This window comes from Clinocottus analis, unplaced genomic scaffold, assembly GCF_023055335.1.
Source record: "Clinocottus analis isolate CAN_PGR_092001 unplaced genomic scaffold, fCliAna1.0.p SCAF_12, whole genome shotgun sequence".
In the NCBI taxonomy this organism is placed as follows: Eukaryota; Metazoa; Chordata; class Actinopteri; order Perciformes; family Cottidae; genus Clinocottus; species Clinocottus analis.
In genome coordinates this window covers 13233066-13260346 of record NW_027175843.1, presented here as the reverse complement: position 1 = coordinate 13260346, position 27281 = coordinate 13233066, and the positions used below count along the sequence as shown (strand labels likewise).

General features: G+C 40.0%; 1 protein-coding gene across 2 annotated transcripts; it reads left to right on the top strand.

Annotated features, from left to right (window-relative positions):
- Positions 1–17563: 17563 nt before the first annotated feature.
- LOC137783339 (sorting nexin-4-like) lies at positions 17564–26789 on the top strand. Of its 2 annotated transcripts, none has more exons than XM_068573200.1 (14): positions 17564–17692; positions 18414–18538; positions 19042–19183; positions 19362–19511; positions 20128–20175; positions 20301–20356; positions 20655–20727; positions 21026–21087; positions 21653–21718; positions 21858–21947; positions 23800–23899; positions 24099–24244; positions 24682–24796; positions 24960–26789. In XM_068573200.1, exons 1-14 carry the CDS (start codon positions 17603–17605, stop codon positions 25005–25007), a joined length of 1311 nt encoding a protein of 436 aa, XP_068429301.1. In that variant the 5' UTR covers positions 17564–17602; the 3' UTR covers positions 25008–26789. The 2 variants fall into 2 exon arrangements, with proteins under 2 accessions (XP_068429301.1, XP_068429303.1); XM_068573202.1 differs by having other exon boundaries at positions 17598–17642.
- The last annotated feature ends 492 nt before the right edge of the window (positions 26790–27281 follow it).

Below are 27281 nucleotides of genomic sequence, written 5' to 3'. Positions count from 1 at the left end.
ATGTTGCAGATCAGTGAGTGGTAGTAGTGCATGTAGTCTAATAACATGTAAACTTTTTAGAAAATATACCTATTTGCTTTCTTGTTGAGTGTTAGATTAGAATAACAATACATCTATCATATTTGTCCAGTATGTCTAAGGCTACAGCCAGCTGGTTAGCACCAAGACTGGAAACAGGTGGAAACAGCAATCCTTGCTCTGTCTAAACTGTGCAAATGCAATCTGCCTCCAAACACTTCTGATGAGCAGACTTGTGTCTCGGCCCATGGACGTTGTATGTGTTAGGTATCGTGTGCATGAGTATGTCAGTGCTGCAAATTCCACATGTGCACAAACATTTGTCTGTGTGCATGCGTGAGCACAAAACTACATGCAAATGTGCGTGTATGTATATATATATAGATATTTTGTTTTTTTTGCACAAGCACGTGTTTTCCTGTAACTATCAACATTTTGTGGCTGTGCGTGAGTGCATGTGTGTGTCATCCTTCCTTTGAAGATCATAAATGCGGGCGTGGCTCCAGGCAGGCCCGCTGCCCATTCAGCGTGGCTGTCGACAATGCTTCAGAAGTGGTCACATTCTCCCATCCATCCATCCATATATGCCTCCCTTCCTCCAGCCGTCTTTCAGTTCCTCTTTTCCTCAAGAAAGGACACCATGGCCTTTCAAGCAAAGAAAAATCTGATCAGACCGAACCAGTGTGGAGCCTGACACCCCACACCTCCGGAAAATATTCTTTCTCTATTCATGTTTATCAAACTTTCATGTTCTTACACTATTTCTCCTCGCCTCTTTCTGCATTACTGAAATAGTTCACATACTGTAAGGTGTGAGCTCAAACACACACACACACACACACACACACACACACATGCACACACACAGAGGCTTACAAACACACGGAAACACACAAATCCAGCCATGCGTGCGCAACTCGCATGCTAACAGATACACACGCACACACACACCAAGCCAACCAAGCATCAGGTCCTCGCTCATTGATGTTTGTTAAAGTTATTAATTTTCTCCGTAAAATAAGAGGCCACGGTGGCAGGGCAGAGGGAGATGGGTGCCAGCCCCAGAATCTCTCTCTCTGCTTTCATCTACTGGCACTTGGGCTTTATGAGTCCACAGCCAAGGGCCTATACATGGGCATCAGGGTTACCCACATATACCCGGGGCCCTAACCAACAAAGGCTCTGAGTGGGGCAAAAGGAGGAAGACACAGATGAAAAGAAGTGCTAAGAAGGAGATGAAGAGAAATAAATGGAGTGCATGTGAAAAAGGATGATAATGAAAGAGGGTGAGAACGTTGTAAAAAGGGGTTGACAAGAACATATTGGGAAATGAGGGTGCAAGATGGGAATTGAGGAGTTGATAAAAAAAGACATACGGGAGAAAGGTTGAATGCATAACAATGAATACATGACACATTAACTGGTAAACAAGTAAGTTTTGGTTGTTTTGCAGTCAGTGGAAGCTTGCGTGTTTGTGGCTTGTGGTGATAGGCTGTAATGGGGGTTAAAGGACGTTATGCTCAAGGTAACAACAGCTGGTGGCTGAAACCACCATCCCTCTTCCTTCTTCTCCCCCTCCTTCTGTCCCTCCACACACTCCAGCATCCAACCCCAGACCACAATAAACACCTCTGACTAGGTTTTGATAGGCTTCTCAGCAACAGAGTGGTTCTGTCGGAAATCTTGTAAGTCTTAATTTTCCAAGTCAAGTATATAAAACGTCCTGGATGTGCTGCACTTAGCCCTCACACATTTTGACCTACATTTTTGGCAGGTACGGTCACTTGGACATTGCAAGCCGTTTAGGAGCTAAGCCGAAGCTAACATGGCAGCCAGCGAAAACCACAACAACCAAAACTGTCTATCAATGGTTGAGAGTGGCACTGATACTGCTCTTACTTTAGGCCAGTTCACTGCAGCGTTTTTGGTCGGAAAGCAGACGGAAGGAAAATAAAAGCAGGAGGATGTAAAAGTGGAGCACAGGCTAAATGTGTCTCGGAGTTAGCGGGATAGGCTAGCCACCACATGGCTAAAGCAAACAAAGAGCTGCCCAGGGACTGAAGTCGCTATGCTCTGACACTAAACACATGGACGGAGAGACGGAAGCACACACACACATCCACTTACACCAAATAATACACAAGCATGCAGGTAGCCACAGCTGTAGGTTGTCAAACCCACAAGTGCAGTTTCACATTTAAAATGTCATTATTACAAGTAAACAGTCTTATAAAACCACACTCACACACACACACACACACACACACACACACACACACACGCACACACGCACACACACACGCTTAATTGTGCAGAAGTATACTGCTTCTTAGACTATTTGTCATTCATTAAATAGTAAAGATTGGAATGGAACATACACATTAATTAGTTTTCAACAGTTGTCTTCCTATTATGGTCATTGGAAACTATGCAGGTCTCTGTTCATGACAAATACACTGTTTGATTTAAAAAGAAGAGAGGAGACATTTGTTTTGCTAACCATGATTAAGTACTAACACCAATACAACTGAGGGATTGAATGTCCTCATACTTGGACTTTTAGCATATTCATTAATTACAAGGGGCTAGTTTTTCAAAACTTCCATTAAAATAATATTCTTGAAATAAGACTTGAGGGCTTATTGAGACTCATAATCAAAAGATTGAAGACTTGCTTGAAGATTGTTGACGAAGTCTTGAGTAAAATTTGTATGAAGTGTCCTAATAACAAGTCTAGTAGCTGGCTAGCGCCAACAATAATGCAGTCAGTGCTCCGGCTGTACTCTCTCCATGTCAAATGGGATCTTTTCTCCTCCCTCTCTCCATCTCTCTCTCTCTCTCTCTCTCTCTCTCTCTCTCTCTCTCTCTCTCTCTCTCTCTCTCTCTCTCTCTCTCTCTCTCTCTCTCTCTTGAGTGTGTGCCACATCTGTGGACTCTGTGGTGATGTTTCTCTGCTCAGAATGGATTCACCAGCTCAAAAACGTCCTTATTATATTTATATTTTACTACACCACTAGAAAACCATGCCAGCTGGGCTGCAGAACTTTGGGTAAAAAGAGGGAGAGAAAGCAGAAAGGGAGGAGGGCAAGTGAGAAAGCGAGAGGGAGAGGGAAAGAGAGAGAGAGAGAGAGAGAGAGAGAGAGAGAGAGAGAGAGAGAGAGAGAGAGAGAGAGAGAGAGAGAGAGAGAGAGAGAGAGAGAGAGAGAGGAGGAATGAAAGATGGAGAGAAATGGAGAGAAACAAACAACAAGCAGACATGTTATACAGACATGCTACATAAAATTAGAAAAAGAACAGTGACCTCTGATGAGTGGAACTGGAGGAAGGGCAGAGCGACGTTGCTTTGTAAGAACGTAGGGAGGATGGGTTGATGAGAGATGAGGAAGGGAGAAAGTCCACGGATTAGCAAGGAGGAGGTCAGAAGAGACAAGTAGGGTGACAGGAAGATTTGGTTGAATCAAGGGAGAGAATGTAAACAAAATGGAAACGTGTAGAAGAAGAGAGAGAATACAAAGTTAGGAGGCTGGAAAATGAGAGAGGAGCATAAAGACACATACAATTGTATAAAGAGATGTGTAAGTAATCAGAAAATGACTTCACTGTTTCTCGTCTACTTTTTTTTACTTTTCATGAAGTTCAAGCACAATTTCTGAACTCCATATATATTTCCTTTCCATTTCATTATATTGAAACCAAAAATGTGTTTCTTGTGTAGAGGGAGAAGAGGAAGAGGCCAGGGCTACATGTTTTAGACATTCAGACAGCTCAGACTGTCACCTGGTAGGGGCACCAATAAGTGGTCTGAGACATCCAAGCTGCTGATGCTAACCAACACCACCTGGATCAAGAACCCAGAATCAGCGTTATAAAGGTCAGGAGAACAACCCTCAATCTATACACTCTACGCTTCACGAGTGAAACGTTATATCTGTATGTATGTGAGCTGATTTAAATGACACGGTCAAAGACCATCCAATGGATAACAATCCCACAATGCCTCCAGAATATTTTACCATCTGTTGCAATCAACATGTTATTCTGGGCAGAAAACACATCTGCCGTGGTTTCTTTTGAAGTAACATTCAAGTGTTGTTCTGTTTGCAACTGAAAAAGATATTGCAAAGCTCAAAAGGGATTTAATTAGCAATATAAATGTCCATGCATAAACAGTGGAACAGGACTGGTCTAATCTAAATTCAGCCCATTAAGAACTACGATTATTTTGCTAACTTAGCAAAAGAACTAAAACTAAATCTTACCACAGCACTTGTTGCACAGAAGGTATTTATAGACAAAATCTACATCAGACTCACGTTCCCATGAGGCAAATAGTTGAACAGAGTGGAACAGCTACTACTGAGGAAGGAAATTGGGACATTGAAACAATTTTATTGAACAAACAGCAGAGTTAATTGAGATTGTTATGGAACGGAAGTGATACTGGCTACTCCCAATAAAACTAAAACCACAATAGCTACAGTGTCTAGTGGGAGAGCAGGCTTTGTTACTTTTTTTGCATCTCAGTCTTTATACAGGATACATTCAAAGTAATACTTTCACAGCTGTAAAAAAAAAAAAAACACATGTATGCTGATTTGTTGCAATTTAGAGAATAATGTACCATAACAACTGAACAGTTTCCATTATCGCCAATCAGCAACTTTAGCAACTGCAATTTTAGCAATTTAAGCAAATATTCAGTATTATTTAAGCAACATAAGAATATGTCACTCGATGTCCATAGACATAGTCACCCGTTCGTTCATTTATACAAATCTGCGTCGAGCTGTGTTAAAAATTCTGGGTGGAGCAATATTTCAAATCCTCATTCATAAATCAGACACATGCCTGCTGAGCTTGTGTGCAGCAATTACAAAAGTTGAACATGAGGAAGTGTTAAGAAAAAAACACAAAAATAAAGAGAATGACTCTTGGCAGAAACAGCGTTGATACCAACGGAAAAGAAAGCAAGAAAGGAGATAAAGAAAGCAAAAAAGTGAATAAAGTTAGTGATTAAAAGAGAGAGATGGATGGCTATGAAGACTGGTACTGATCAGTAGCTCTTTCTGTGATGCGGCTTCCAGATTCCAGCCCACCGATTGGTCAGCTGCCTAACTCGGAACATGCGTTCCCACAATCCCTCAGCACCACTTCAATCCCACCACACTGGTTCACCACTCTGCGGCTCAAAACAGTGCCTGCTGGCATGGGCAAAATATCAATAAATTCATTACACATTTATACTTAAATATTTATACTGCTGCAGTGTGTTTTGCACAGAGCTGGTATTTATAGTGTGTGTGTGTGTGTGTGTGTGTGTGTGTGTGTGTACGTGTGTGTGTGTGTATTTGTGAGTGTCTATGTGTACTCGTATTTATAGCACGGTGTCACATCGTAGCTCTGTGCTGCGGTGAGACAGCTGTCTGGGGAGGGGGGGCGTTGGCCTTTGGCAGGGTGGAGGGGGGGTTATGCAGAGTAACAGAGAACAAGTGTAAAGATTGAGCGACAGGCATTTAACAGAGATGTATAGCAGATGAAGAAAGAAGAAATCCAGTTGATGCCCTGAGAGAAAGATGGGAAACAAATGGGGTGTCACACAAGAAAATGGGAAAATAAGAATTAAAAACTTCAATTCAATATGTCACTCTTTTTTTAAATAGCTGATAACAATCCATATTGTTGTCGTCTTACCACAAAACAGTGTAAAAAGGGAACATAAATAAATACTATTTTATTGGCAACACCACAGCTCACCCAAATCCTCACTAATGCAAAGACGGAGAAATATTTATGCTGCGAAGAACAGAAACAAGGGAAATTACACAGTGTTTTATTGTTCAACTGTTTATTGAATAAAGACGTTTCCATTCAGAGGCCCTTTTAGATACTTCACTATTGTTTTTACGGTTACAATGGTTTTTATGAAGTCCATTCAAAACAGTAGCAGGAGACTACGTGCCCTCTAGAACATGGCAATGAGGGTGAAAAGGCCATGGAGGCATCAGCAAGACCTCTTAACATGGAGATGTTCACATACAGGAACCACATAGACGCTTGTCTGAGTTGTATGTGCTGTACAGGGATGTTTTCCGAACACCTAATGTTTGCAAAAACCATTTCCATGTTTTATACAAGTTCTTTTAAGTTGGCGCTCTGGTTATAAAATCAAAGTACTTTTTAGCACTAACTAAACTCAGAAACACTGTCAGAAACAACGTACCAATATTTTTCCTGAATTTTTGGTTATCTGTCTGTCACCTGCCATGTCTCAGAAGCTTTTAACAAATCAGAAATAATTACATTAAGTTCCACACCTCCAAAAGCCTGAATCCACTCCGGGATGGGACAATGATTGTGTTAAAGGGTAAACACTCTTTCTTTTAGAAATAACATAAAAAATTAAGGGGATCTTACTTCAGCTAAGCTTGAAAAGTCGGTTGTGCTTTTCCATATCCATATCAATTTCCATATTAATAGCTTCTTTCTCGTCTCATTTCACCTTAAACTTCAACTTGACAACTGATGCAAGAACGACACAACTTGGGTGTGAAACTTGCCTGATCCGAGCAGACTGTACATATGGAAACTGTACCATATAATCTTTCATCACAACTTGTTGTTGCTACGCAAACCCAGGGCACTTTTTTAAAGGATGTCTCCAAAGGTGCCACTTTACATTTTCATCTGTGTTTCAGAGGAAGCTCTATCTGATTTATGAATGAGATTACTCAGCGGAGATTATTGGGGTTAGCTGGATATGTTGACTTGTGCATATGCTGTGTGTTTACTCAGTGAGCCAGCGGTGAAGCAGTGGAACATACATGACCTATTTGTGTATTTACAAGTGTGTGTGTGTGTGTGTGTGTGTCTGTGTGGGTGTGGGTGTGTGTAAAGGTACTGCAAACTTCTGTTAGATTTCCCTCATTTATTTATGTCTATCTGATGAATACAGAAGACTGTTATTCTCAGATTTCCCTTTCCCCATTGGCTTTACCAAGGACACCTCAAGAACTTTAAATATTTTACCACGGTCACTCATCATCTTCTATCTCAGTGTGCAAGTGCATTCATAAATGAATGTGTGAAATCTGTGTGTGTTCATGTCGGTGTAGAGTTTATACACTATGAGCACTACTCCTCCTGTTCAAAAACAAGTCTGTGTCACACACATACAGAGGCCTCACTGAAAATAACACCCCAGCCAGCAACGTCTTCATTCACCATCAACAGCCTCATTTTACCTTACCATAATTATACCTCAACCAGCCTCCATTCCTCAGAAACATCTGCACTCCATTTACATCAAGCAGCACAGCATTAAGATTACTTTGTCAATGGACAAAATATCCATCTTGGAATTTAATTAACACTTTGATATCGTATGAGATTTTTATTGTGTCGTCACTTGGAAATGATAGATTTACTTTAATGGTGCTTTATATATAAAAGAAAACTGAGTTTTTTGCAGCGTGAATATAGATCTTTGGGATCTACTCTCGGTCCAATTTTTGTCTGATCAGACAAAGTGCAGTCACGGCAGTATTATGGGCACAGCCATACAAGACAGTGGCCAAAAAGGGAGAAATACATTAACATAGCTGCTGCAGCGAACCGAAAAACCAGGCATGGTCAGTAACATGAACTTGTAACGTTTCCCAGGTTCAATTAGAAAAGAGAGATTGTAGCAGATAATAATAACAATTAATATGTATTTTGTTATGTGTTGAATAAAGTCATTAATAGGTGCTTTCCAAAGTTGTAAATTAGTCATGACTTTAACTGAGAGGAAGAAGAAGTAATTGCTCATTTGTTCATTTTCCAACTTATTAGAGTTGAAAGAAAAAGAACAACGCAGGATAGAAAGCTGCCCTGGCTACTGATGGCTGCAGAAGGCACAAATCACACACTGATATACATATAATGCATATAATTTTGTGCATAGTTTGATGTAATGCATGTTTAAGATTCACTTAAGATTTGCATTGGCTCAAATCAGCACACTGACCTGGATGAGAGGGCAGCAGTTTTTAGATGTGTGAGAGAGAACAGAGTGAAATGATGTGAGAGTGAGAGAGGTTAAAACAGAGACAGAAACCGGGAGACAGAGACGGATAGACCGAGAAATTAGGGGCTCTACTGACCAGAAACTGCTCTGACTCAGTTAAAGTCAACATCTTTGCTGACATCACTGACCATCAGCTCCATCATTTCAACTTTAAATGCTTTGATGGCCCAAACAACCTTCATTTGTCTCAACCCACAAGGGTTTTACTACTGCCAGTGAGACAGGGGTAGCCCTGTAGCCTTGTAAAAAACACAGCAGGTTTATGCTCCATCCAGACACATTCAAGGTTTTTTTTTATCTAATCATTTCACTGCACTGTACAGCTCAGGATGTAAACATGGACCATCTTAAAAGATGAGTTTGATATCTCTGAAAGACAAAAAAAACATTTAGCTAAATCTACCTTCTTGGAAAGTTGTGATCTGAATAAGAGGACTGTAGTGTGAGATGAGAGAGGTAGACAACTGACCACAGGCGTCGTGCAGGCACCAGTCAAATATACACTAACTTAATTAACGCTTGTGAAAACCCCTTAACAAGGCTAACAATGATTCATGATAGGCTTCAAATATAATGTAACGCTATGTGGAAGGATGCGTGGGTCTACGGATGTCCAGGTACATGTAATTTCTGCTAGCAGTTCTTGAAAAAGCATGGTAAGTTGAATTCAAGTTAGGTAAACCAACAGTCCGGGTGTATTTTTATCAAATACACAGGAAAGTCAGTTAAATTCATTGAGACTGATCTCTTAGTAACACCTTTACCCAACAGTGAACATCTCTACATGTGGGACTATAATTATGCGTTCATTAGAAGTGAACGACAGTCCCTCTTCAATGCCAACACGCGATACAAGTATGATGAGAAAGAAGAAGTTTAGGGTTCACAGTTGTGGTTGTCTGAAGAGGAGGGAAGACAGGCGAGGGGAAAGGGGTCGGGGTTTCAAATCAGCAGCTTCTAATCCTGACACGCTGCCTCGCCAATTATAAGGGCTTTAAACACAACCGGTGGGAGGAAAAAACATGACCAGGGAGACCAGACTAGCGCCGGGGCGTATTTAGCAACATACAGGCAGACTGTAATTACATATATGGCCAACAGAGAGATTTAATGACTTTTTCCTCCTTCTACTGATTGACAAGGCAGAAGGAGGAAGGAGGGGTTGGGGTGGATAAGGCAATAACAGAGAAGGGGAATGAGCGTCAGTGGTAGAACATTTGGGGGATTTTTGTAAAATGAGGGTTTATTCAATTCGGCATAAATGCCTTTATTGTATGTGATGTCTTCATCGACTGGGCAAGCTCCATCAGGATATCGACCTGGTAGATGAAAAGTCAGGGGGTCATGAAAGTTATACAGTTCCTCCTGATAACAAAATGTATGCCTGGGTCGCATTGCATGGCAATTCATCGTATTTGAGACCTTTTATTAAAAAACAAAAACAAATATCGACCACATTCTATACAGGAACGCCATTACGTTGTTTGTGAACCATGAATGTCTGTTCGGACGTTGGTCCAATACTTCTATCTTGACAGAGTTCACAAGATTTACTAAGAAACAAAAAAATGGCAATGTCAACTTCATTGTGGTGATAGATAAAAAGTCAGAGGATCATCAGAGTCAGTAGTCTTCATCCCCCGGAATCCGACAGAACGAGGGGTCGAGGTCGAGGTCGGGGTCGGGGGAAGGGGACAGGAACTGGACTACACATGCGCGACACAGTATCACTCGACCAGGGGACAGGAAACAAACTGGGTTTAAATACAGGGGGAAGGTAACAAGACACAGGTGGAAACAATAAGGGCAGCACAGGTGAAGACAATCAGACAATTAGGAGACGCACGCGCACAATCAGAAACCAGGCATACAGGGGCTGGAAGTGCGGCGACACATAGGACAAACTACAAAATAAAACAGGAAGCAACCGAACATTGTGACATTCTCAAAGGTTTCTGACAAAATAACAAACAAGTAACTTCCCTGAATACCTAAAATCCTAAAAGTAAATTGAATACATCCCTATTTTTTCGGCCACAAATGTGGTCTGAAACCTAAAGACGGTATATACGGTCTATTTGAGCCCCGCAGAAACATGATGTTTTTATATGTTGTTTGTAGATAGCGTGCTGCTCTTGTTTACGCCCTTGCGAGCATCTTACATCATTACAACCGCAGCACCATAATAATAGCGTGTACCGACACACACACATACACACAGACACACAGACACACACACACACACACACACACACATCCACATACATACACACACCTTATCCCATCCTTTCATCACAAACCACATTCACACTTCCCGTAAAACCCTGGCTTCGTAAACGATGGGACGGAACCGATGGGTCACAGCCCTATTTCCGGTGGGTTGCCACATGATAAAGAGCCCTCATATTGTTTAATGAGACTGCATCCCAGGCTATATTTCTCCTTTTGGTTTTAAAGGATGTGAAAGAAACTGCTATAAACATCCTTTTTTTCTCAGTGATAGATCTCCCCAAACCCTCATCTTTCCTCTATACATCAAACAGTTCTCGTCGGCAGCTTTAATTTCTTCCTTCGAATCTCTGTAATCTGTCTCTCCCAAGATATGACCACAACGCATTACCATAGAGATGACTGCATCATTGTATATTTACACCTGGTGTACAACATACAGAAGTATTACTGTGCACGGCAATCCACAATCTCTTAGTTGTTTGTGGTGTAGTTCGTCATCTGAGATGTTTTGGTAAACCATCAGCTGGTAACATTTTCAATCAAAGAAACATTGCTTCTGAATCACAGTGGAAGTTGACTCAGGCTGGCAAACCACTTGATATTGGATGAAACAGATCTCCAGATAGAAGTGGACTTACATATTCAGTCAAACAGAACAAAAGTGAAATATAATACTGCACCATACTCAAATGTATTTGTTAAATCTGTTTAATTGAGTTTGTAAATATTTAGTCTGGGGACATAGACATTAATTAAGTTGTAAGTTCTTCTGGAAACCATTTGATCTGACATAAAGGTGGAGATTTTCTTTGGCTGAACCTCAAAGGATTCATTTAAAATTTCTGATGACATTTTCACACAGAGGTATGCACTTATAGATAATGAACAGGAAAAGGTAACTGAAGAACTTGTCCACATGGCACTTGGGATTCTTTGGAGTCTGAAGTTGCTTTTTTGATGCTTTTGTTCCTTTATTATGACCAGGACAGAAAAAACAGGGACACAAAGTTCTGTCTTCCTGTTTTGTGCGATGAACTCGCTGAAATCACAGCCTTTGTTTCAATGTTTCAATGTATAATATCCCATCATATTCCTGCAAACAGTCCTATTCTACTGTATTCCTCTTATTATATTTATCTTGATTATATTTATCTTGTTTATTGTATATTGTGTATCAATACGTAGAGCTAAGTGAAACCGGAGTCAAATTTCATGTATGCGTAAACACACACGGTCATTAAAGCTGATTCTGATTCTGATACACGCTATTGAGATGTGAAAGCTTTCTAAACAGATAAAGTTGTCCCATCTCTGTGTCTTTGTAATTTTCCACATTCCCAGGTTCCCTGAAATACCCATTTGACTGAATAGAGTGCTGTATCTAAGAGTTGGATTAAATATATTGATGCATAATATTTGTTTGACAGGTAAGTGTAATGTAGCTCTTTTAGCTACATAAGATATACTATTTGTTGATGCAACATTAACAAAGCCAATTTGCCATATGAGCACATCTTTAAACATTCAATAAATATTTGAAAGGCCTTAGGTTACACCTAATGTTTCACCTATCAAACTATTCATAGGCCTCAGGGACGTCTTGGTTTTAAACTAAATGTAGAGTCACTTAAAATATATATTTTTCGAAGTCTGCAATCATACATTTTCACACTTTCATCTCTATAGCCTATCAAAGAACCAAGCGTGATCACATGTTTAAAGTTTCAAAACTATAAATAATGCTTGTATTCAATATTTTTCACACTAACTCCTACGTTTCTGCTATCACTCAAACAGATCTTTAAACTTAAACATGGATGCCAGGGCAGAGTCATTATATGCACGTCCACACACACACACACACACACACACACACACACGCAAACACACGCACACACACACACAGTCAAACACACACACACACACACACTTGCATACATCTTGCTCCCAGCAGATGTTTTGTCCACCGCTGCCTTCCCAGAAACCCACAAGTGAGCGTATTTTCCCGCCGCAGGGTCGGGGAGCAAAACCACTGAAGAAGACCGCTGCACCCCAACATAAAACAAAACACCAGAGGGAAAAAAAATTGTGCAGAAAACCTTTCAAAAAGGACAGGAAAGGAAAAAAGCAAAGGATTTTCTAATCCATCCTTTATTGAGGTGGCTGGTTTTCGGCAGCACAACCTTTTTTATGTGTGAGAAGCCTTGCCTGTAATTTGGGTAGCCACGACGACCAGAGGGACTTGTAATAAAACGAGACTCTATTCTGGGATGCTCTGTAATAATGGACGCCACCATCCACTCCTCTTGTTAGAGATGGATGGACGGATGGACGGATGGACAGAGGGACGGATGGATGGACAGATGGATGGACGGATGGAAAGATGGACAGATGGACGGTCGGATGCATCACATATGGACAGACTGAAACACAGATGGACACTTGATGATCATGGGTGCTTTGTAAGGATTGAAGCTGGACCAATAGAGGAATAGATCAAACCAAAGCAAAAAGCTGAATTAATAGATAGATTCTTGATAGAAAAATAGAAAGATATAATGAATGGATAGGTCGATGGACAAAAGTTGGCTTAGTGGATAAACTACTCAATCAAATCACTCAAGCTCACACTAACTTTCATTTTTGGACTGCCTCTCAAACTCACTAACCTTTTGTTATCAATACTTGGCAGGGCTTGTGAGTGACCAGTACACTGTTACAAGTCCTTGTGGTTGCATTTCTGCATTCAGACACCTCTCTATAATCTCCAGGCCATGTTAACAGTCGCCCATTATGCCAAGGCCATAGTTAGGAAATCACATTGGCATATACATCCTGTCATTAGAAGTGTCTATTGCTATTGCATTGTAATTACATTTTAGTAGGTTGTTATTACACCATTTAGAAGCTGTCCGTCTTACCTCAATCTCCTCCTTAATTGGTCATGTTGGTCTGTCCCGCCCCCCGAGCCCGCCCACCTCTTTGACGGGACATTCCAGTGGTCTAAGCATTTTAAGCTGGAGAGTATTACAACTGAGTCTAATATGCCACAGAGTGAAAGAAATGAAGAAGGAGGAAAAAAAAAGTGGGCAGATACATAGAATTTGGTGAAAGACAGAACTTGGGAAGAGGGGTAAAGAAAAAAAACGGGATCCAGAAGAAATGAAAGAGGGGGCGAAAAGAGTGAAAAACACAGTTTTCTTGTTGCATGACAGATTCCCTCCCAGCCAACCAAGGCTTGTCCTTTAATACCCAGAAGCCTTTATGTGGCTTCTCAACGATTGCACATGGGGCAAAGCTGACCACATCTCTGCCACGCTGCTTATTATACTGCATTGCTCACACTCTGCATGTGTGTGTGTGTGTGTGAGACTAAGTGCCCATATACAATAAACGCGTACACATGCAAGTGTGCACGTGTAAGCTTGTTGGAAAGCAATGTCAGTCATGCAGAGAAGCGTTCAGTGAGACTTGCACATCTTAATTTGTCAACACTCTGGTGATAGATGGGAGCGAACACAGACATCTTTTAAATTAGTAGGAGACACGGGAAAGAAGAGACACAAAGGAAGAACCATATTGTCAAGACAAGGTTGATTTAGCACAAGTATCGTAAAGTTAAAAAGAAGTCAATCTCGTAAAAAAAAGATGATCTGGGTCTGATGCTTCCGTTTAGTTAACTATAAGCTGTTAACTTTACATATTTACAATTTACATATTACAAATGTGCAATGCTACTATAAGGGTAGATATATAAAAATCTATATTATTTGAAAATAAAATGTGTTGAATGATCTGGGTGTTAGAATGAGGCATGTTTATTTAAGGCTAAATTAAGATTCTGAAGCGTCACCTACATAATAAAATGAATAAAACGGTTAAAATAGAGCTTAATTGAACAAGATAATTCAAAGAAAAAAAAGATTTCTTGATATAAAGGTAATCCCATGTGCAGAAGGTCTACAGCAGGCCTCTGTAAAGATGATTGTAAACAACATCTTTCTGTCCCAACGAGGCTTCACTATACATGTGGATATGCTATACAGGCTCACCCACACAAACTAAGGCCCGCTGGACACACTGCCAGAGTTTTCCACCACGGTCAAAGGCAAGAATAGATGGATGAAGGAGAGGAAATTGAAGGATGCAGACTATGACATCAAGCAAAACATGTGTTCCTTTCTACTGACCACAAGGACTTCCTCTTTATGACCTTCGTGACCAGCCTTGTATACAGCATGCACACCCGCCCGCGCACACTTAAACACGCAAGTAAAGTGCAACTTTCGAAAACGTCCGATAAAAAAACATAGATGAATGAATCTAAAGCCATGATTAATCAGTTCAAATACTACAGAACATTCAGATCTAAAAAATTGAAACCAAAAACAACAGAGATAACTTCCAGGAGGAGGATAAGTCATGTTTCGGGTTGTCTTGTTGTAATATTGCCCCCTTAATAAAACCGCCCCCCATGTAAAGAAAGAAAGGTGGCAGTAATGAGACCCCCAACTATTTGTTCCTAAAATCTAAAAAGTCTTGTAAAATTGACTTTGACCAAACAAATATTCACACTAAAAATAGAATAATTACTTGTCAATGGAATTTATATTCAGCAATACTCACTGCAATTCAGCAACGTCCGTCACTCTGGAATAGCATATGAACACTAGATTCATAACAGTAATCTTATGTACGCAGTATTTGCCATGTCGAAAATGATTTACATTACATTTAGCTGACGCTTTTATCCAAAGCAACTTACATTCTCATACACCGTAGACACAGCAATGGGGAACAATTTGGGTTTAAGTGTCTTGATAAAGAATACATAGACATGGACTAGCAAAGCCGGGGCTTAAACCAGCAATCCTCCGAGACATGCTAACCACTGAGCCATAGTCGCCAAACATATTAATTGTAATAGTGCCATTGTTTGACAACCTATTAAAGTGGCTCCTATACTGTTGAATTATGTCAAACACATAAGAATATATTACAACAAATAGGCCATCTTAATGGAATACATTTTGAAATGTAGGAAAAGCACAGGTGTAAATAATATCATACATTTTGACTGAATTACATTGAGCTGCTTCACATTCAGGGCTTTGATATTGTAAATTCTGGCTTAGCCTCACACTGTCATGGCCTGCTGGGCCAAGCAGATCCATTTTTAATGCTATTAGTAACACTGTCTCCGATATGTACGTCAAAATGTATGCCGTGAAAGAGACAGACCTATTGTACAATTCAAACTCATATTACAGTATGCCCAACTTCATTGATTCTGATCGCAATGCTGATGCACCACAGGCAGTTGATCATCAACATGCTTGGATCCTTGCTACCCTCTGCTGTTTGACGGTTGTCAAACTTCAACAGATGGTTCAAAGCAAATAAATTATTCGTTTGAGCAACAGATAATAGTTGAATAAACCAGTGAATTAAGAGATTTTTCTCATCAACATACCTAAAAAAAACAGTGCACAGTCATATGTTTTAAAATCATTTGTGATAGCAATTTATTTGCTTGTCTTAATTGCCATTTGACATCTATACTAATCCAGTTGATCAGCATTAATAACAACAATTTGTATTCTTGTTTGTCTCCAGGCAGTTTGACATGAATATCATGACTCACTGTATAATATACACATATATCCATCTGAATTATAGTCACTCAGCAGCTTTTCAGACAGACCTTCCAAATATAGACAAGACAGGAAGAAACACACACGCACAAACACATGCACACACGCACTCACACACGCACACGCTGTACATAGCTTTTTTAGTATTCAAGAACAGGATCAGAGAGTTCTCAAAAGTTGTAAAAGGATCGATTATAGTCAGCCAAAGAGAGCTAGAAGTGTGTGTGTGTGTGTGTTTGTGTGTTTATGTATATCTGCATGCCCGTGTGTGCGGACAGGAAGTGGTGTGGCTGGTTTGAGGTCAGTGGCAGGAAAGAATGGTAACTATGTCGTTGCTGTGACTACGGCTGGTCACAGAAAAGAGCTTTGTGTTTCCTGACATGCTGCAGCCTGAAACCGCATCCGGCCATCACTCCATCCATCCATACCTGTTGCATCCGCATCATTGATCACTTTAAAGGAAAATAATTCATAATTTTGTTCAATAATCTCAACCTCATACCTTTTTTTCTTCCGGTATACATTTCTTTGCTTATCCATCTGTGTATCTATTTTCCATTCACATCCCACAACACCCCAACACCCCACTCCATGCCCAGTGGCATTCATATAAAATGCTTCCTTACACATGCTGCTCCACCCTTCTTTTTAAACATTAAACGCTGCACAACAGCATGACCAAAGGAACTAAAAGGCCGTGTTTCTGTGCTGTTTACTAGCCTGAGGCAGACCGCATCCCTCTCATTCACATCGGGGCCCACAACCATCTACCAATAAGAGAGAGGGACCAAATAATAGCACAAAAGTTGCATCACTAAAGACACCTTTTTCATTTTGTTTTCAAACATTAAAACACATTAATAAAAAAAAAGTCTGTGTTTTGTGTCATTTATTGAATGAAAAAAATGTAGAATACTACTTATATGACAAAACTCTCATAGTCAGACAGCATGTTTAAGCATTAATCTAAGACAATGTTTAGGTGGGCAGCTTTCTACAAACAACAATGATACTATTTCCCATTGTAACTTTTTGATAATTCTTCAGGAGGAGAAACTTACACATATTTTGCAAACTGAATCAATTGATAAAGGACATTTCACAAATAGTGATTACTTTTCTAAAATTGCCAAATAAAAAGAAATAAAAAGAATGTGAACAAAATCACAGGCTTCTTAAGCAAAATAGAAGAAAAACTATTCAAAATCCCACCAGTAGATGTCATTCTTGCATTACAATGTCGTTGATCTGAATTGAATGTAACCACTTTATATGGTAACTTGCAGTGTTAAAGGTATTGTTGCTACATCTAACTGCATTGTTTCACGTTACATGTAATACAATTGCCAGAAATGTTTATTATATTATATTGTTTTTTGTGGATGGCAACACATATAGTGTACGTATAGTAGTAGTAGTAGTATTACTCTTTTTTTTGTATTACTATTTTCATGTTGTATTTGTTGAGCCATGTATGACCTAATGGACATGTATTATTCAATACCATTCATTTAGTTGTATGAAAAGGTAGAGCGATCACTGGCCACCGTCTGAAACGCGCATGCGTAAAGCAGATGAACCACTTGGCTGCCAGCTCAGCTGACAACATCAGCGCCTCTGCAGCCAGACGACGATGGCAGACTGTGGAAGTATCGAAGAAGTAGCTGTGATCGGTAACACCGACATCACGTCAACAGAATCCAAGAACAACCTCATAAACACGGTCGTGATTTTTTAAATTCTCTGTGACGAACTTTACTTTTCCCCCCTTCTTTTTTGTATTTGCTTAGAAGCCCGTTTTTACTATTCAATACTTTCCCAAACAGGCCGAACGTCACGTTAGCTGCGCGAGGTGGACTTAAAGTTTAGTCCCATGAAGCAGTCTTTTTCCACAAAGATTCGGCTTCGAAGCGAAATGTAGCAAACTTGCGAAGTTCCAAAGTGAGCGCAAGTCGCGTTTGCTAGCACGAGTTCGAAGCTAACGTACTTTGTAAACTTTACTCTTGCTGTTAGCTCGCTCGCTTCCGAGCAAGTCTGAACGCTAACACTCAAGTTGACTTATTATTATTTATATCATATATTTTAGAAACCTATTTCAGTCTTGCAAGTAGAGTCTTTACCGTGGTTTCGAGTGGGAGGGAACGGTGTTTAGTAGTAATGGTGGTCGTCTTGTCTTGTGACCTGCACACGCCTGTCATATTCTCTGTAAAGAAGCGTGACAACGTTGCAGTACATTTTCTAACATGTCTGCTTTGAACAGAATACAATGAGACCTTTTTGTTCACCAGAGTGGGACCTTGAGAAGCACATTCGGCCTGCACGAACCTGTCTGTTCACATGATAATACTGTTTTGTTTTCCCGACGCTCCCTCATATGTTCGCTTTTGTGTTTTACTTTCGTTGACTTTGTCTCGCTCACACATTATTTGTTCTTGTCTGCATAGATGGTGGAAAGAGGGGAAACTTTGTTGAAAAAAATGGAGATAAATGTGACTGAGGCAGAGAAAAGAACAGGGAAGAACACGGTTAACATGCAGGAAACCTATACAGTCTACCTCATAGAAACACGGTAAGTCATACACTGGAGTGTATCTTTACACATCTTAATAATGGTGATCCCAAACAACTAACAGCTGTGATAACGCAAATTGTGGAGTGTGACCACTTAATCCTACACTTCATCAATTATAAAAGCACACAGGACATTTGTTTTTATCTTGGACAATGTTATTTCTTAGAGTAATTAAGTGAAATACTTCCAAGTGATGTAGTTTGGCATCCTCAAACAGGGCTGTGAATCTCTCACTGTTTTCAGACCCCCTACTCTTCTAAAATACTTTGTCTTCATTACTTGCCATTTAGAGAGTCCTAGGTATTCAAAATGTCTCTGGCCAGATGGTGTCCCCCTGTCCCTACGAAGGAAACGTCACAAGCAAAGTCCAAGCAAGATGTGATACGTTGTTCATTCTGTGTTTCAAATAGCGTTGAAATAGAACAGTAGCTCAAATATCATCCCATCTCTAAGTTGACACCTGATAACGGCAGTGTTGATTCCCATTCCTCTGTCTCCAGACCAGCTGAAACGGTTCCAGAGGGGGGTACTATCGCCACACCTGACACTTTGTGGAGACGCTACAGTGAGTTTGAGTTGCTCAGAACATATCTCCTGGTCACTTACCCCTACATCATCATCCCTCCACTACCAGAGAAAAGGGTGAGTGACATACTGTGGGTGGAAGGAAACATTTATTTGCTGGGTATAACGAAGGACTTCTTGTAATAAAGCGTCATATGTAGTTGGTTTTCATTCGTTTGCTCAGTTTCTTGCTGTTTGTTGATGCACCCTTATTTTTAGAGGTTGTATTCACACTTCTTTTTTGTGCCTCCTATAGGCAGAGTTTGTGTGGCACAAAATGTCGGCAGACAACCTGGACCCAGACTTTGTTGAGCGACGGAGAGTGGGACTGGAAAACTTCCTGCTTCGTGTTGCATCACATCCTGTCCTTTCCAATGACAAAATATTCTACCTCTTTCTGACTGAGGTAAACACTTATGCCTCACTCATTATATTCCACATACTGATGTCCCATTGATTTCTACTGCCACGCTCGCAGCCAAACAGGGATCTCAAATAATTTGAAAATAACTCTGGCCAAACAATGCATGAAGCTGCACTGACGGGAGGATACAAAGAAGTTCCAATCAGAAGGGATATCGCAGCGCAGTGGGAAGCATGAAGGCTGAACGTGTTTTCTTTTTGTAGGCTCTATATGGAATGACACCTCCTCCTCCAGGGATCTCATTGAAATGAATGAAAACCTATCATTTTTACAACAGAGTTATTGCATGCACCCTCACCAGGAAGAATACCTTCCAGCACACAATTCTTAGTATAGAAGTGGAAATTAATGCTTCCCTCCATGATTTTCCCAAGTTTGAAAATCTTCGCGTTCTTCTTCTTGCCATTTCTTCAACTGAACCTTTCCATATGTATTTCACCTTTGCCCTGTAGCCTTTAGCAACATGCTCAATCCATCACAGCCTCTTGTGGTGTTTTGTTGTAGTTTTAATTGTCTCCTTAAAAGGCCCATTTTTACACTGTGTGATTGATAATCCTGTCTATCATGTATCAGTCATCTGTCAATCATGTGTCCTCAGGAGAAAGGATGGAGGGAAGCAGTTTTGGAGACAGGTTTCCAAGACAAGGTATACAGTTAGTATTTGTCTCCACATTTTAATTGGATATCTGCGTTTCAGGAACTTGTAAACTGGATCATATCAATATAAAATAAAAACCCTGTTAACATGCGCATAATTCTGTTCCACACCAGGTTGACTCCAGAATAAAGTCTCTGAGTGCCATGTTCAGAGTCAAGAACCCTGACAAGTAGGTGAAAAACAGGTGTTAGCAGTCAACTTTTCATTGGTTTGCCTCTGAATCATTTGACCAGAATTTATACAAAGCAGGGAATTTTAGATTACTGAATCATCGTGAATTAGTTTTCTTCAGAGCTGTAATGAGTAGACCTAATTCAAAATGAATGATCCCAGTGGCAAAACCGGTAGTAAAAAGTAAGATAATTACAGTTTCTCATCTTTACACAAGAGAACAACAGAAGCACACAGGAATGCTTGGATCTAGTCAAGCTCTGTTTGAGTTGTGGTCCATGTGCTGTGTTCTGCAGGCGATTCACAGCACTGAAGCTCTACAGTGATGAACTGAATGCTGTGATCTCTCAGTTACTGAGGGTGCGGGCGGTGAGTTTTGGCATATGCAAAGCACACACACACACCTATATTTAACTATCTGCTGAGGTTTGGCCAGTGGTTTATGCTTTTTATTTTGTGTTATTATATTGGTATTTTGCCAACCCCAGAGAAAAACGACTTTTGCTCGGTAGTTTTGACTTTCTCTTTTTGACTGTCATTTTGATTTGGCCAAATAGTACACAGTCAGCTTGTGAGCTCCGGTTCTGTGACCACTACACCACCAGTGTGCTTTATTTTTCTAACCACGTAATTATGATTAATTTCATTGTTTGTATTTTTATTTTAGAAAGTAGCTGACAGACTGTATGGAGTTTACAAGGTCCATGGTAACTACGGCAGAGTCTTCAGGTGAGAAACGCCCGTGCTGTTGTTACTGTATTTCTACATTAATAATGTAATTGTTTTGGCCTAAGGAGGGAACTGTATTTATAAAACTAAAGCATCAGCAAGCCCTATGTTCACATTAAATCACATGTAGTGTATACACTGTGTCCAGATGCTTTCAAGCGACACAAGTTGATAGAAACATCTAAGCTAAGCCTCATCATATTTTACGTCTGTAAGGGCTTTGCTTTTTTAGTTTTAGCATACGAAAAAGGATGTACACTTCCTCTACTTGTAGTATACATACTGATGACTTCAGCATTAAAAAGGGGTCGCAGGGTAATTCCTTTGTACATGGAGCTGCCATGTTTAAATTTCATAATTTTGTTTTCTGTAGATTTTTTTTTTTTTACCTGAAATTGGATGTTTAAGATGCTTCCGTAAAGAACTTTTAAAGCTTTAAGATTACTTTTGTAAATAAAATGACAACCGTGGTGTTCATGACCAAAATGTAGCGCTAAAAGTACTTGTAAGAAACAGTCTCCAGGCTGTATGGACTGAACAGAGAGTTGCATTGTTGTGTCTCCAGTGAGTGGAGTGCGATTGAAAAAGAGATGGGAGATGGACTGCAGAGTGCGGGCCACCACATGGACACGTAAGTGAACTGAAGTTGCATCTCAACTTAAATATGTGTTTACTAAACCAGTAAGAGCCCAGTCATTAAACTACTAGCTCAGATGAGATGATTTATATTTTTTGCATTGGTTCCCTTTTGAATGCGACACAACGCACAGGTTTGCTGCATCAATAGATGACATTCTGGAGGAAGAAGAGCACTATGCAGACCAACTGAAAGAATACCTTTTCTACGCCGAAGCTGTCAGGTAAGTGTATGTTTGAGAGTGAGTAAATAAACAAGAAGCTGAAATGTAATATTAGTTAATTCAGCAAATGCGCTTATTTGTTAACACACCATCAGCTGAGATTGTGAGTCGGCACACTTTTTTAGTCTGAATGCTTCAGCTTTTTGCATTCCAACGCATTTTCTGCAGGAAATGCTCTTTCTGGCTATTTATGTGAGGGCCTTCATGCCGGGGAAACAGCGAGGCAGAGGCTGGGTGTCATGTTTAAATGTCTGTTGTTGTTGAACTCAACAAGAGATGCACTATTGTGAGTAAACAGACCCGTTCCATTGTGCTGACAAGTGTGACGGACATTTGAACCCCGAACTAAAGCAGCAGGACCGTAACTCGGCAAAGTACATTCATAATTTGCCTCTTAGTGAGTTGTGGAAATCAGTGGTGGAGAAAGAACTCAGAACCTTTTATTAAATGTTCCAACCACTGAAAAAACATACTCAATTACAAGTCCCGCATTTTAAACGTCTAGAATGGTACCAATGAATTGTCAGAGGGACAGATCGAGCGGCAGCGTAAGTAAAGGAGGCCGCAGCTTTTGAAAAGGAAGAAGAATGCTTGGAACATTTTCTAGTATTCTATATAGTATTGATACAATTGTCCCCTTCATTTTAATACCCCAAGGTCCCAGAAAAAAAATCTCAGCGATGCATATATTTGAAAGTCAAGACTTTATTTTATGTAACCTAAAGTTACAAATGAGTGCAGCGCTACTTTTGTTCTCTGCAGACCTTAAAGAGCAAACCTTTGAAATGCCTTGCATTTAAAAAAAAAAACACCTTTTTAGGCGTTTTTGATTTTTCCCTAAAGTCTAAATTACAACACTGAATCATCCGTTTTCATGGTGTAGTATGTTGTTTGTCCGCAGAAGATGTCCTTGCCAAAAAACAAAAAGGCTCTGAGCTCTGGAGCCTCCCGGCTGTGTGATGGTACCTCTCTTGACTTCTGAGGCTGGCCTGGCCAGACCAAAGTCAATGAGTTTAACTTTGAAGGGTTCATCCTCCTGATTGACCAACATGACATTGTCAGGTTTTAAATTGGTGTGGATGATGCCAACTCTCTTTTAAAGCTTCGAATGCAACCAGTAGCTGACGTGCTATCGGACGGATCTCATTGAGAGTCAGTGGTGCCCACAAAATCCCACAAGCTTGTGTCCAGCATTTCAAACCCAACACAACCCGTGTCTTGTACTATGAAACTTCCTTTGTACTCTAAGAGGTTCCTCTTAACTGGATCAAGGGTCCTGAGTTTCTGTAACATGTTCACCTCTTTGACGTGGTCAGCAAGGTCCATATGGATCTTAATGGCCGTTGTCTCAGAGGTTTGCAAGTTTACACACTTGGCAACCTTTCCAAAACAGAAGTATATTTGACCTTAAAACTTCATGCATCAGTTTATTAATCCTGCTAGAGTTTTCTCAACTCTATTATGTAGCTAGCTTCGTCCAATGTAATACCATGGAATAACTTATTTAAGTTATTCCATGGTATTAAATTGGTATATCATTATTCAAACATCTTCATATGATCAGCTGTAGAGATGCAACACTGTCTTTTCCACGTTCCATTTTTGGTTTGGTTTAAGCGTTCCTTTTTGTGATTCAAGCATATAATGCTGACCTGTAGTCATCAACAAGAACCAGTGTTAGGGCTCCTTATTTGGATGGAGATATCTCATGTCTTTATCATTTGTTTTACATAAAAGCTTTATATCAGTTTGTTTAAAAAAAATGTATCAGCATGCATTATTATAATAGGACTGCATGGTTCTTTTTATCGACTCTTTAAAAACGCGAACATTTCTGTGTTTGTCAATGCAGGTCGGTGTGTAGGAAACACGAACTAATCCAGTATGAATTGGAGATGGTAGCTCAGGACCTCGCCAGTAAGAAACAACAGAAAGAAGAGCTGGCAACTGGGGTAAGGCACTCACACACACACACTCTTATCTCTCACTTTCTCCTCCACATTCTGGGAATGTACACACAATCACTGCGACAAGTCAAAATTGGGCATGAGAAATGAAAACAGAATAATTTTTTGGTTGTATTTTTTTGTGATCTGTTTTGATGAAAACATAATTGAATCAACTAACTAGTCTGTGTGTCTGTGTGTGCAGACAGTACGTGTCTTTTCTCTGAAGGGGATGACCAGTAAACTGTTTGGCCAAGAGAGCCAGGAGCAGAGGGAGAGCAGGTTGGCCGCCCTGGAGCTCAGTATCCGGGAGGGAGAGGAAGTGCTCAAGGAAAGGAACTCAGAGTGCCAGTAAGCTCAGCAGCAATGAGCAATCCTCCACCTTTTTCATATTTGTCTATCTTTTAAATGTATTTCTGTATTTTTTTTTTTAGTCACACTATTTGCCCTTAATTGGTATAATTTAATTATTTCACCCAGTGTTGCATGAACAAACCAAAAGAGCTCGTGTGTGTGTGTGTGTGTGTGTGTGTGTGTGTGTGTGTGTGTGTGTGTGTGTGTGTGTGTGTGTGTGTGTGTGTGTGTGTGTGTGTGTGTGTGTGTGTGTGTGTGTGTGTGTGTGTGTGTGTGTGTGTGTGTGTGTGTGGAGATATATAGCTTGTTTGTGTATATCACATGTTTTTTATATGGGGTTTTGAATCTAGTTCCTAGCCCTTCATCATAATATTATATATCAGACTCCTTTCAACCATGTCCATTAAATAACTAACATTAGCATGTGTCTTTAGAGAGTTTGTGCGAGCAGCCTGGGAAGACATTGGACGTTTTAAGGAACAGAAGGACAGAGATCTGCGTGAAGCACTAATTAGCTATGCCATCATGCAAATCAGCATGTGTAAGAAGGTAAGGAGCTCTTTTTCAGAATGGGTTTCTCCTTGTATACTTGCCGACATACAAATGGCTGGCGTGTCGTGATGCCCATTCTTCTGCAGTTCTGCTCCCAATCAGTTTTTCTGTCCTTCCCTCAAAAGCGCTCTTGTTCTTTGTCCCTTCATAACTGTCTCAGGGAATCCAGGTGTGGTCCAATGCCAAAGAGTGTTTCAACAAAATGTGAGCCACCTTCCAGCCAATCACTCACTTGCACCAGCAACAACACTCAGATTGTTCTGAAGTGGGACCATCAGCCAATCGGTGAACTACAGACCTACGGAGGTTGACCATGGGAGCCAAAAATACTTTCCTTACTTTGTTTGTCACGCTGAATGATTCTGCTTCTCTCTCACACACACATACACACACACATCTATTGAGAAAGCATCAGTTTTAGTGGATCCATGCCTTTTTAAATCCAAGTGTCTTTAACAGTACTGTCCTCCTGCAGATGACACAAATGTTCAATACTTTTTCCTCCTTTGTTGCACAGCTTACATTGTGTCATAGAGGAAAGTCCTGTATTATTAATGCGTGATCATTGCACATTGGAAATGGCTTTGCCATGTGTTTCAGTTACACTTACCTTCCTAAATGTAGCAGAACTGTGCAATGAAATAAAAGGACAGGCGTTGGGGAATTCGTCTGTAAACTGTTGCCAGGATATACTTCCAAAAGAAGGCTTCTACCACGACGTCTTCTCAGCCTCAAGTGGGAGGTGTAACCTTTTGAAAGTCCAGTAAATAAAAATGTCATGTGGAGATTTATCAGAAACAAGAAATCATATTGTAAAGCAAGGGAACATGGACCACTTACTTTTCTTTTTTTTTTCCAGAAATATGTTTTGTACACTTCATGCTGAAGTCAGTCTTTATGCTGTTATTAATCAATAGCCAACCAAAGTGCTTTTGACCTACTATGAAGTACTGCTCTGTTTAGTGCAGATCACAGGTGGTTGCACAGGAGAAGGGTCGACATTTTTGGGGAGTTTTGTTAATTGATAAAAGATTTTTTAGTTTGTGCCAAAAGCAAAAAACAAGTAAGAGCGGAGTCATGAAGGCCTCACAGCGTCATGGTGACAGGAGAGCCCTTTTTCCTTTTAACTCCTTCATGGAGACTTTCTTATTTTTCCGAGGCACCGCCACAAACTACCTGATCTACCAAGTGCACCATGAATGTTGTTAAAGATCAGTAGTTGAGCTTCTTCTTTGCTTTCAAGCTTTATCGCCTTAATATGAACCTTGGTCTTGTAAGACATGGGGACGGACAAAAAAGTAGTGTGACCCTTTCTGCCTCATGTCGGATGTCGAGTTATTGCACTAAATAGTAGACATGAGTTCCAAACATGCCTCACATCAATGTTTATGAAGAAATGCTGACCAAATAGCGGTTGATCTTTAACTACAGATATGTTAGAAGATCACAATCTCGTTCAATACGTGTTCTACATTTGCTTCCTTAATATGATATTTGCCTTTCAGAGGGAAGATTGGTGCATAATGTACATGTTAATGTTGGGCAGAGATACTTTCTATCGGCTACACATGCCTTTTCCGAATAAACAATCAGTTTGCTGAAATAATCCCAAATTAAAGCTTTATGTATTTTTTTTTATAATAAACGTGTTCAATGAGAGATTGTTTTCATGTCTATGTAATCATTGTGATACGACACTAATAAACATATTTTGCCTTTTTTTTATTATCTTTGTTGCATTTTTTTTAAAATAAAAAATCCTGTACGAATGAGTACAAATAAGGACGACATGTGGCACTGCTGGTTTGACACTGTTTATGGATTAATGAGGCTGGATTTGTGCATATTTTCATGTAGGAAACTTGGTCACATGGCCTTTGTTTGTCTTTGTGTCTAAAAGATAAAACAAGCTGTATTTTAATGTGCTCCCTCTAAAGGTCAGACTACTGTAATTCATCAGTGTCTATTAAACAACAGCCGTGCCTCTTTGCGAGACATGTCTTGTCTTTCCAAGACACCTGTAGTGCTGGTGTGTGAGTCAGAGGGGTGTTTCTGTGGGTTTAATATGATGGATGCCTGTCAAGTCCCATGATGCATGAATTATGATACCACACGGGAAGTCATTCTCTTTTGTTTAGTTTCTCAAAAGAAGTGTGTAAAGCTGTTTCTTTCCTGGTGGATAAATGCATCAACTGTGAATGTAATGTAGTAGGGGAAATATGTATAGCGTTTTATGAATAAAAAAGAATGTGATGGGCTATTTATAAAAATAAAAAAGGACCCTTTTTATGTAAGGCTGCTCGAAGGTCTTTTATTTTCATCCAATGGCGTGAAAATAAATCATAAGTTAGGTATTTACTACAACTTGCCTGGTATTAACAGCTTTAATAGATGTACGTACCCATCCCTTCACCGTGTATTATATACATGTAAAATTGATCAGATACAAGATACAGAGCCTGGAAATATAATGTGTATTGGG

What these genes read in the sequence shown, in the direction of transcription:
- LOC137783339 (XM_068573200.1), top strand. Translation starts at nt 17,603, where the DNA reads ATGGCAGACTGTGGAAGTATCGAAGAAGTAGCTGTGATCGGTAACACC. An exon ending in AGTTACTGAGGGTGCGGGCG is followed by an intron (nt 20,728 to 21,025) that starts GTGAGTTTTGGC and finishes TTTTTATTTTAG; the next exon opens with AAAGTAGCTGACAGACTGTA. An exon ending in GAAAGGAACTCAGAGTGCCA is followed by an intron (nt 24,245 to 24,681) that starts GTAAGCTCAGCA and finishes ATGTGTCTTTAG; the next exon opens with AGAGTTTGTGCGAGCAGCCT.